Source organism: Erithacus rubecula (genome assembly GCF_903797595.1).
Source record: "Erithacus rubecula genome assembly, contig: scaffold_114_arrow_ctg1, whole genome shotgun sequence".
NCBI lineage: Eukaryota > Metazoa > Chordata > Aves > Passeriformes > Muscicapidae > Erithacus > Erithacus rubecula.
In genome coordinates this window covers 133,560-145,239 of record NW_027636257.1, presented here as the reverse complement: position 1 = coordinate 145,239, position 11,680 = coordinate 133,560, and the positions used below count along the sequence as shown (strand labels likewise).

The 11,680-nt window shown below is 58.9% G+C and overlaps 1 protein-coding gene across 1 annotated transcript in view; it reads right to left on the bottom strand.

The window, feature by feature from the left end:
• Positions 1-9,801, bottom strand: part of LOC306815313 (Fc receptor-like protein 2) — a gene marked incomplete at its 3' end in the record, with an annotated part of 113,103 nt that extends 103,302 nt beyond the window's left edge. Inside the window, exon 1 of the mRNA XM_079331899.1 lies at positions 9,767-9,801. Coding sequence (XP_079188025.1) covers positions 9,767-9,797 — 31 coding nt within the window. The 5' untranslated portion in view covers positions 9,798-9,801. The remainder of the gene's footprint in view (positions 1-9,766) is intronic.
• Between the last annotated feature and the right edge of the window lie 1,879 nt (positions 9,802-11,680).

Genomic DNA, 11,680 nt, shown 5'->3' with positions numbered 1-11,680 from the left:
CTGTGGTACTTGTGGTCTTTTGCTTTATCTAAACAAAGGAATAGCCTTCAAGCATTCACATTGTTGCTCTCAGCCACACAGTTGAAAACCGCTGTCATTTCTATCTCGCTTATGGTTTCAAAATCCTTTGCTAAGCACACATATTTATAAGGTTTTCCTAATTCATCCTTCCCAACAACTGTGGGCTCAGTTTTCCCCAGCCCAGGGGCCCTGGGTGCTGCTTGATCTCTGCCCCAACTCTAGGGGCTTTCCCTCACTCCAGGACCCCCATGTCCCCCCATTGTCACCCATCCCAGCGGTGCCACCACTGACAGCCCTGATGACAGCCAGGAGCAGGTACAGGAGGGTCCTGCTGACATTCACAGCCACTGCTGGGGACAGAGGGGGACACAATAGGGTCACCCTGAACCCCGGGGCTCCTGAACATCCCAGTGACCCCGTGTCACCCCACCCGTGTTCCAGTGGTGTCCAGTGGTTCCCTGTGGTGTCACCTCCAGGGCCAGCTCTGGGCTGAGTGCCCGGAACACGCGGTGCCCGTCCTGTCCCAGCTGGTTGGTGGCCACGCACTGGTAGGTGCCCAAATGTCCCACATTGACAGCCCCAAGCTCCAGGAGGGGACCCTTGGCCTCCTCATGCCTGTTGTGCAGCCAGGTGAAGGTGACAGGGGCTGAGCCCACCTGCACCGAGCAGCGCAGGGTCACGGGGTCACCTGGGCACACCTGGAGTGCCAGAGGACTGGGGGTGATGGTGGCATTGGCCACGGGCACTGTGGGGACACAGACAGGGCTGAGGCAGGAGGGATGGGGATGTTCTGGGTGGGGTCCCCCCTAGCCCGAGGGTCCCGCTCATCCAGGACGGTGATGTTCAGGGGGACACCCTCGGCTATGCTGTGCCCGTTGCTGACCCGGCACTGGTTCAGTAGTGACCACCGTAGTTCTAGTGGTAGTGATCATTGTCATTCTCCCAAGTGTGCCCCAGTTCCAGGCGGGGCCAGTGCCCAGTGGTGCCCCTAAGCCCCCCCTATTCCAGTAGAAGGGCAGGGGACCTGTCCCCATGGCCACCGTGCAGCTCAGCACCAGGCTGTCCCCAAGTGCCCCCTGTCCCATGGGGTCTGCACCAACAGGAACGCCCCTGACAGCGAAACCTCTGTGGGAGATGGGGGACACCAAGGGACTGTGAGGGACCTGGGGGCCCGGGAAGGGGCAAGGGGACCACAAAGAGGGAGAGGGGGAGTAGAGATGGAGGATCCGGGAAAGGGACCTAAAGGAAGGATGTGGAGTTCAGGGAGGGGACACCAAGGAGCAGAGAGGGGAATTGAGAGAGAGGTACGGGCATCCGGGCAGGGAGGAGAGGATGTGGAAAAGCAGTCAGGAATGGATGAGGGCACCAAGTCAGGGCTGGGGATTCCCAGAAAGGATGGTGGGACAAAGTGGGCTGCAGGTCTACACGGAGGTTGAGGGTTCTCAGGTTGTATGCAAATGTTAGAGGATTTGTATCTTGTATTAGATTGGTTAGTGGAAATTAGAATATTCAACACAGAAGATTTATTGTGTTGTAAATGGGAAAATCGCTCTCTGACATCACCCTCTTACTTCTCTCTCTCTTACCTCTTACTCCCCCCTCTTATCTCTTAGAACTCCTTACCCCCACTCTCTTTCTGTCCTGCTCTGAGCTGCAGCTGGCAGCTCTCAGCAGGGCCCTTTGCACCCACACCCTTTACAATAAACTTCAAACTTCAAGACCAGAATATAGAGAGCACCTGAGTTTGTCCTGACGACCGTCCCACACAGAGATTCCCACACAGGGTGACCTTGGCTATGTATCCTGTGCCTTGTGGGGAGAATTTGGAGTGTCTTGGTTGGGCCCCAGACACATCCCTGGGTGTGTGTTCAAGAACACTGGCATGTCACTGGGAGATTCTGGAGGGTTTGGGGAGCTCTTGGAGGTCTTGCAGGGATATTGAGGGATTTTTTGGGGTCATGGGGGAGATTGGGGGTAGCCCCTCCCTGTCAGGCTTCGAGTTTTGTTGTTCAGAGGGTCAGGGATACTGGGAGGGTCAGGGGCACAGTGGCATGGGGTTCAGGGGTGCTTGGAGTGTTTGGGGGCAGTGAGGGGTGTGGTGAGAATTGGGGCTCCAGTAAGGATTTGGGGGTGCCATGGGTGTTTGGAGCAGCTGAGGTCCCAGAAAGATTCAGAGGTCCCAGGGTCCCCACAGTCCCCCTCTCCCCTTTTATTTGCAGTCACCAGGAAGCCCCATGACCAGTGGCGGGGGGAGGACCTCTGGCTGGGACTCCTCTTTCCCACCTGCCCAGACATGACCCAGACCCCCCTTATCCCCACAGGACAGCCCTGGAGGAGGGGGAGGCCCTGGACCCCAGTGTGGTGTGCACCGAGTGGGCAGGGGGTGAGTATGTCGGGGAGGGGACAGGGACACGTCACCCACGGGTGTCACCCCCACCCAGGACCCCAAACCCAGAGTGTCTCTCAGGCCCCCCCACATCCCCCAGGTAACCACGAGGAGCTGCCAGGGGTGACAGCGGGACCCCAGTGACAGCTACGAGAATGAGCTGTGACACTGGAGACACTGGAGACACTGGGGGCACTGGAGATCCCTGCCTGAGGGCACCCCCATGTTTCCCCCTGCCCTTGGCTCCCGTGGTTGCCCACCCTGCCCGGGAGGTGGCCACGAGGGGGGCATCCCATGTGGGGCTGCCCAGAGCTCCGCGTTCCTGTGCTCCCAGTACCCCCAGGGGCTCTCTTCCCTCCCCCAGTGCCAGGGGGCACAGGAACCTTGTCCCTCTTATTGGACACAAAACACAACTTTTGGATTAAACTGGGAGAAATGGTTTTGGTTTGTTCAGCTCTGCCTGCTCAGCTCGGGAAGGAGGAGGGTCCTGGTCAGGTTGTTGAGCAAACCACAGCCAGGCCTTTTTTGGCCATAGAAATAATTCTCACCTTTGCAGCAGCTCGAAAGCTGTGAGAATCAAAGCCAAGGGGGCGGGGGAGCCTCAGGTCCTGGCTGCCACTTGGGGCTGGCCAGAGCAGGGCTGGCCAATGCCCATCCCTGTGCACAGTGGCCAAGGTGATAAGCTCCACAAAAACTTCCTGGCAGACAAAAAATCTTCTGGAGGGCAGAGCTGGAGGCAACTGAGCCTGAAAATAAGCCCTATGTTGCCACAGAAGCACAAAAGCTTTGGCAGATGCAGCAGAGCTGTGTTTTTGCATAGGGATAGTTTAGCAGCACATCTGAACTTCAAGAACCCCTGTCCTGATTGCAAGATCTCATTAAGGTCTGCAGCACCCAGAGCAGAACAGGTGCATTGGCCCAACCAGTTACTATTTCACCACCTTTTGACTTCCCAAGGCACTGCTCCCAGCCTGGGCTGTTGCTTTGCTCCAGCTGCAGCTGTAGAGCCTTTGAGGCTCTAGCTGCTCTGCTCCTTCCTCTCCCCCATCCCTCTCCCTCATCCCTCTCCCTCCTCTGCCTTCTGCAGCTGCTGTGTCAGGACCAGCAGTGGCCCAGGAAGAGCAGCAGCTCGAAACGTGCTGTGGAGCCCTGAGGAGCCCTGGCAGTGTCAGCAAGGAGCACCTGCTTTCCTCAACATGCCAGGGGAATTCAACATTCCCAGAGCTGCTGTGCCAGGGCTGAAGGAGGAAAAGGCAGGGAGAGGCTGAGGGTTTTCAGGAATTGTGGTGGAAAGGCACGAGAGGTGCTGCTGTGGGCCTGAGACCTGCCTGGGGTTGGGTGCTGCCTTCCTTGCGTTCCCATCAGGGAGAGCGGTGGCGGGTGTTGCACAGGGTGTGTGCCTGGGCCGGGACACTGCTCTGCTGCCAGCGGGCACCAGGATCCAAGCTGCTGCCTTCGTCTCTTCTGCCCGGGCACTGCCGGTGCTGGTGCCGGCACTGATTGGTGCAAAGCGTGAGTTTGCCAAAGGAGCGATTTGGGCTCGTCCCTCCCGCCCGAGGCTGCCATGGCCCCTGAGGGGTTGGAGCTGGCACCGGGGCGCCCCCTGCTGGGCGGGAGTGCTCCCTGCAGCGCCCCCTGCTGGGCGGGAGTGCTCCCTGCAGCGCCCCCTGCTGGGCGGGAGTGCTCCCTGCAGCGCCCCCTGCTGGGCGGGAGTGCTCCCTGCAGCGCCCCCTGCTGACCGTTGCCATAACTGCACCAAAGATTAACCAACAGATCTGAGACATTTGAAAATTTTTTATCTTGTGTTGCTGTTTGCTCTATTCTGTAAATTTCCTAGCAATATACTGTTATTCCTTTTCTTACATTTTTGTCTGGAAGCCCTATAATGGTCACAGTTATAACAATTTGGAGGCATGGGTCCTCTTTCCATTCCAGGATGGTTCCTGCTTCTCTTGGGAGATGTTTCTCTTTTAAACCAAGACAGTTTCCCAATCCTGGGTTCCAGCATGGATAGGGCAGACACTCCAAGAGAAGACAGGTACAGACACTTGGATACCTCATGCTCTGCCTTTTAAGCCCTTTGGCCTCCAAGGGTCCTCTCCCAAAGTGGGACTCCTGGTCCCTCAGCAACTCAGGAGCTGGGTTTGGCAGAGCATCACACTGTCTCCAGTGTGCCATGACTGACAGACTGACTGACACATGCAGCATTGTGCCACAAAAGAAAGGCCTGACCCTGCCCTGCTACACTCAGGTCTTCCAAAACGTCTCTGGACTTCCAACTTTTCCTGTCCCTGACACCCCATCCTTTGGCATGGCTCAATCCTGACAGCTCTAAAAAAGGAGGAGGCTCTGGAACGCCCCTAGGGCATTTGTGATATCATTTTGTGGGGAAGACGGCATAGGAGGGGTTTGAGACAGGGGAGACAGGAATCCATAGCACTGGCTTTTAGTGACTGCCCAAAATTGGAGAATCCCATTCCAAAAGCCCGACAGAGATAAACAAAAAAATCAATATCTCTTCCAGTTAAACTAAAATGCTGCATTTTAGTGCCAGTACGAGGGAATCAAGTCCTGTGTTCTCTGGGCACAGGGAGAAACATGAGGATCCATGGGTGTACTGGAAGTGTTGAGAGGGAAATTGTAGAGGCACTGGGAGTACATCAGTAATAGGAAATAGAATGGGAACCACCTGGATGTACTGGAAGCAATGGAGAGGCACTGGGAGGGGAAATAGGGAGTCCCTAGGGGCACTGGGAGCACTGTGGGGAAGGAATGGGAAAGTCTCACAGGCTTCCAGAAGAGCTTGGATGTGGAATGGGGAACCACTGGTAGTTGTGGAATGGTGTTCGGGAAGCCCTTGTTGGTTTAGGGGGCATGAGGAGCTCTGGGTGCCCTGTGCAGCCTCAGACATGACCCTCCATTTGTGCCAACAAACCCGTGAATGTTGGGCACCCACAGGAATATTGGGGGGCACAGACATGTGTGAATGTCCATTGGTGGAGGTCCCCCAATTCCCACACTGCCCCCAGAGTGCCCCAGAACTCCCAGAGTCCCCCAGTGCCCTAGTGCACCCAGTGCCCCCAGTGCCACCATTCCCCAATTCTCACAGCACATTCCCATAGATGTCCCCGCCTCCCCATGGTCACCCATGGGTTGCTGGCAGCTCTGCGTAGGTCTCCTGGGGATCCTGGAGTGTGGTGGCACGGGGGAACACTGCAAGAGACACTGGCTGTGGCATCTGGGCAGGGGGACACTCATGGGTGACATGTCCCTCTGCATTTGTCCCAGCCCAGACTCACCCCCTGCCTGCTTGGTGCTCACAACATGGGTGTACAGCATCTCCCCCTCCTCTGGGTGGGCTGGGGGCTGCAAAGGGGCCCTGAGGGAATAAAGGGGATGAGTGGGAGGGAATGGGAGGGTTTGGGGTTTGGGGACAAAGGCCAAAGTGTGGTTTGAGCCCCCCACTCACCTTTCCTCCTTCTTCCTGTCAGCTGCAAAGGAAAGAGAGGAAAGGAAACTGTGGGGTCCCCTGGGCCCTGACCCTTCTCAGAAATCCTCCTGGTGTCCCCAGAACTCCTGAACTACCTCAGAGCTCTGCTGCCCTGAGCCCCAAGGAAGCTCAAGCCTGGGAGGGAGGGGGACCCTGCTAATTCTACCTTGATCATAGAAAGAACCCCCAAAATCTCTGCAAGGACCTCCAACACTACCCCATATCCTTCAGGACCCTTAGCAAGGGTCCTGAGCACCCAGCAATGCCCACATCAGGGGCTGTGGGTTCTGCCCCATCACCCCCATATTTATGTGGCCCCAAAGATCCTCAAGGCCCTCATTGTCCCCATTGTCACCCACCAAAGTTGTTCCACCGGTGCCAGCCTACAGCTCCACTCACAAGCAGGAGCAGGAAGAGGAGGGACCCACCAAGTCCTGTGGCCACTGCTGGGGACAGAAGGGACACATCAGGGTCACCTGTCACTGCAGGGCTCCTGCAATTCCAATGACCTCTTGTATCCCCACCTGTGTTCCAGTGGTGTCCAGTGGTGTCCCTGTGGTGTCACCTCCAGGGCCAGCTCTGGGCTGAGTGCCTGGAACACGCGGTGCCCGTCCTGTCCCAGCTGGTTGGTGGCCACGCACTGGTAGGTGCCCGAATGTCCCACATCGACGGCCCCAAGCTCCAGGAGGGGACCCTGGGCCACCTCGTGCCTGTTGTGCAGCCAGGTGAAGGTGACAGGGGCTGAGCCCACCTGCACCAAGCAGCGCGGAGTCACGGGGTCACCTGGGCACACCTGGAGTACCGGGAGACTGGGGGTGATGGTGGCATTGGCAATGGGAACTGTGGGGACATAGAGAGGGCTGAGGCTGTGGGAAGGGGCTGGCACCCAGTGTGGGGTGATGAGGGAGTCTGCATGGTGGCACCTGGAGACAGAGGTGCTCCTTCACCCAGGACAGTGACCCCATGGTGATGGGGGTCATTGTGTGGTGTGGGAAGAGGGCATATGATGGATGACAGGTGAGGGATGAGGATGTGATGAGGGTGAGGTGAGGGTGGGATGAGGGATGCTGTGCCCAAGGATGGGGATGACCATCACCTGGTGGTGGGGCGGGTGGAATGGTGTGGGTGGGATGTGATGGGTGCCATGAGGCACATCAACGGGGGCATCAGCCCAATGCCAAGGGTCTCAGTGCTCTGGGAGGGTCACACTCAGTCAGATTAATGTGACCTGATGTGGAGGGGTCAATGTGACAGCTGGGTAGGAATGCCGGGCTTGGATGTCCTGGGTGGGGAGACCTGGAGCCAGACAATCCCAATTGCCCTCGTCTGTGACACTCAGTGATGGGGGCTGTGAGCTGGGCTGGACTGCAGATGGTGTGAGGGTGGTGAGGTGGAATGGGAATGTGTGGAATTGGGGATTCTATGAGTGGGGTCACCCCTAGTCCTTCGGATGCGCTTACCAAAGACAGTGACCTTCAGTGTGAGGCTTGTGGCCACTCTGTACTGGTTGCTGGCCAGGCAGTCATAGTGGCACTGTCATTGTCCCCAATGTGCTGCACCTCCAGGAGGGGGCCCATGCCCAGTGTCACCCTTGAGGCCCCTCCTGGATTCAGCAGTAGGACAGGGAACCTGTCCCCTTGGTCACTTTGCAGCTCAGCACCACAGTGTTCCCCAATGCCACCTGTGCCCCGTGGAACTGCAGTGACAGGGACGTCCCCGAGAGTGGGACCCATGCGGGAGGGCACAGGAAATAGTGGGGAAATAGGAGAATTCGGGGACATCAGGGAGCAGTGAGGGATTCAGGGAGGGGGAGGATTAGAGAGGGCTGAGGAGTGGTGATGGCGGGGAAGCCTGGAAAGGGCTGAAAGGACCCCCGGGAAGGATGGGAGATTCAGCGAGGGGACACATGGAGAGGGTTGAAACGAACATCTTTAAGACCCAGACAGAGATGTTGTGACCGTGGACACCTCTCTCTCAGAGAGAGGGAGGTGCACCCAGAGAGATGTGAGGGGAGAGCTGGGGGGGGCTGTGGGGGCTCTCCATGCCCATCCCCACACTCACTGCGCACCGTGACGCCGAGCCGGGCGCTGCTCTTCCACATGGCCCCCTCCCTCGGAGTGCACCTCACAGCTGTAATTCCCCGAGTGGGAGACCCCAACGGCGGGCACCAGGAGCTGCGGGGACCCCTGCGGGCCCCCCACCAACTGCCCGTCCCGGTAGAAGAGGTACAGGAGAGGGGCTGGGGGTTGCAGGGGGCTGGGGGTGCTGAGGCAGCTGAGATTGAGGGGGGACCTCTCGGGGAGCTCGGGGGGACCCTCCAGCAGTGGCACTGGGAAGAGCTCTGGGAAGGAGATGGGTGGATGTAACTTGGAGTCCACTGTTACGGGGCTGTGGCGTACTGAGGTGTGAGGTGTGTGGGTGCTCACCATGCACTGTCACTGTCACCGGCGCTGACTCATCCCACAGTGATGTCCAGGAGTTCCTCTGGACCTCTCAGCGGTAGCGGCCACTGTGCCACAGCTGCAGGGGGGACAGGGACAGCTCGGTCCCATGGCCGTGCAACCACTGCGTCTGCCCCTCATCGTGTTTGAAGCGCACTATAGGGACCGACTCCTTCTCCCTGAGCCGGCAGCGCAGTGTCACCGTGTCCCCCTCCAGCAGCGCCCCCGCCGGCTCCTGCAGCACTGGAGAGGCTGTGGGACAGGAGGGTCCCGATGGCAACAGAAGGAACCAGGGGTCCCCCATTGCAACAGGGTGATGTCGTCACACTGGGATGCACTGGTATGTACAGGGGATGGTCCACTGATGCTCTGGGATGTCCCCGTGTGCAGGGTACAGGATCTGGTCACACGAGAGGTGTGACCCATGAAGCTGAGCTCACCCAGGGCTCTCGGGGATCCCTACAGGTGCCAGGGTTGGGACACAAAGACCTCTCACCATTTACAACATGCACAGTGGGGCTGAGCCCACTGCTGAGTCTGTAACACCTGTAGGTGCCCCTCTCGGTGACAGTGACGTGGTTGTGCCCCTCCAATCGCAAGCTCCGCCTGTCCTTGTACCAGGTGGTGGCACCGTCTGTCCCTGAGCCCTGGCACGTCAGTGTCACGCAGTTCCACAGCACTGCCGGCGTCCAGGGGGGCTCCACCAGGAGCCGGGTGCTCTGGGCACCTGTGGGTGAAAGGGGACACCAGCCGGCCAGGGCCACCACGGGGCTGGAGACAGAGGGACAGGGACATGGCATCCCCTGATGACTCACCAACGAAGCCGAGGGTCTGGGCAGGAAGGGCGAAGGGACAGGGCTGGGTGGGGGTGGCCCTGCAGGGACAGCAGCACCCAGGGGCAGGGTGTGGGGCTGTCCCTGAAATGTCCCCTTTGGGACACCACTTCTTGTGGGAAAGTGCTCAGGGACGGTGTCCAGCAAGTCTGGAGAAGCTCCGAGGGGACAGCTAAATTTGGCATTTCCACGTGACACGGCCACCTTGGGGATGGGGACACAACAGCCACCCTGTGCTGTCACAGGTCACCCCTGCCAGTCCCACATCCACATCTCCATGGTGTTTCTCTTTTTGTCCCTGTACCCAGATCTGCCCAAACCCTATGGAGCCAAATCACACATCCCTGTCCCCAAATCCCTGTCCACCATCCCCGTCTCCACATCTCTCTCCCACATCCCAGCTCCCCTGTTCCTGTCCCTAGGGCCACCCCAAAACCCTGGTCAGACTGTGAGGCCACTGGCTCTGTCCCCCACTGTCTCTGCTGACCTTAGGGATATCAGGGGACCCCCCAGCCCCCCTGTGCCCCCTCCTCACTGCTCTCTGCCTCACCAGGGCCCATCCCCAGGGTGTCAGGCCTGTTCCCGGGGCACTCACCCCACAGGAGCAGCGCCACCTTCCCGGCCATCCCGGTGTCCCCGGCCATGGGCACTGGCTGTCACTCGCTGCTGGGGCCACCTGTCCCCTGGCTGGCAGCACTTCGGATGAAGGGACAGGATGCGAGGTCACACATGGTCCTCATGAGTAAGTGGCCCTTGGTGGGGGCAGGGTGGGAACAGGATGGGGGCAGGGTAGGGACCTTGTGGGACATGGGGGTGATGGTGGGACATGGTGAGCACAGGATGTTGCCGGAATTTGAAGGCTGAGGTGCTGCAGGGAGCCAGGGATGGGTGTCCAGGGCAAGTGGGTCCCAGGGCTGGGGGTGCAGGGGGAAGAAAGGGACCCCTGGGAATGGGTTTTCTGGGGGAAGAAGCAGCCCATGGAATGGGATCAAGGCAATGGTGGTACCAGGCAATGGGAGAGCTGGGATAGGGGTCCCCAGGGAGGAGAGACCAAGGAAATGGGGTTACCATGGTTTGGTTCCCAGGGGGTTGCAGGGATGGGCAGTGGCTGGGTGGTCACAGGTGTCACAGCTCCTACACCGGGAGCCTCAGACTTTGGGGTGACTCGGAGCACAGCACAGCCCCCACAGGGTGCTCATGGCCAGGGGAGCACCCCAGGCTTGTTCTGGGAGGTTCTGGCTCTCTGCCCCACACACCCCTGGACTTTTTCACCTCCCCTCATTTCCTCACTTCCTCATTTAACACATCCCAGGGAACATCTGAGCAGGTAAGAGCTGAGGGATCCCAGGAGGGGGAAAAGGGAGCTGGGGGGTACAGGCAGTGGTTGGGAGGCTGTAGGGGATGGGGCTCTCTACCGTGCCCCCCAAGATTTTCACTTTCGATTTCCTGCAGCAGAAGGAAGAGGCTGTTTGTGCTGAGGCCAGGATGTGGATTCTGTCTTGGGGGCACATTCAGAAGGGTCCTGCCCTGAAGGAAAAGGGCTCCTCTGGGCTGGTGACACCTGGGTTTACCTTGGAGTCTTGTCCCAGGGGGCTTCTCATTCTGGGGGTGCCACGTCCTTGGGTATTCCTGTCCCAGAGGTGGCACCTCCTGGGCACCTCTGTCCTGGGGGACCCAGAGCATTCCTGCTGTCCCCAGTGGGGTCCTGCCACCTCGGGGGTGCCAAACTTCAGGGGATGCCTGTTTCAACCTTGCCCTGATGATGGGAAATCCCAGGTACATTTGGTTCCACAGCAATCTGTGGAGATGCCTGTGTGTCCCTCAGGCTCTGATTCCCTGGTAAATCCTCTGCACCCTGCCCTGAATTCCCCTGCCTGGGCACTCCCTGCTCCTGCTGGGACACCCCTGTGCCCCAGAGCCACGTGTGGAGCCCCTGCTCCATATTTCCACACTTTTTTCTCTCTTCTCTATTGTCCACATCCAGAACCCAAACATTCTTTCTGGGAGGTTCCAGAGGGCTGTAGGTTTTGATCAAGGAGGAGGGTCCTGGTCAGGTTATTGAGCAGATCCTTGTGGGGTTTGCAGCAGTTCTGGGTCTTTCTCAGTGCCCTGGGGACAGGCACCAAATGATCAATTGCTGCATTTCCGGACTGGTTCCCTCACAGCTGCCCCTGCAGGGGCGGGGTTCCAGCCAGCCCTGCTCTGAAATCCATCAAAGGGCCTCACAGAGCCACTGCTTGGGCTCACACTGGCTTTTGTGCTTCTTGCAGGGCTGAGCAAACCACAGTCAGGCCTTTTTTGGCCACAGAAAGAATTCTCACCTTTGCAGCAGCTCGAAAGCTGCGAGAATCAAAGCCAAGGGGGCAGGGGAGCCTCAGGTCCTGGCTGCCACCTGGGGCTGGCCAGAGCAGGGCTGGCCAATGCCCATCCCTGGGCACTGGGGCTGGGCCATGGCTGGGCCCACACTTGGATGGCCACTGGCTTCAAGGAGCAGGAGTTTGGGAGCTCC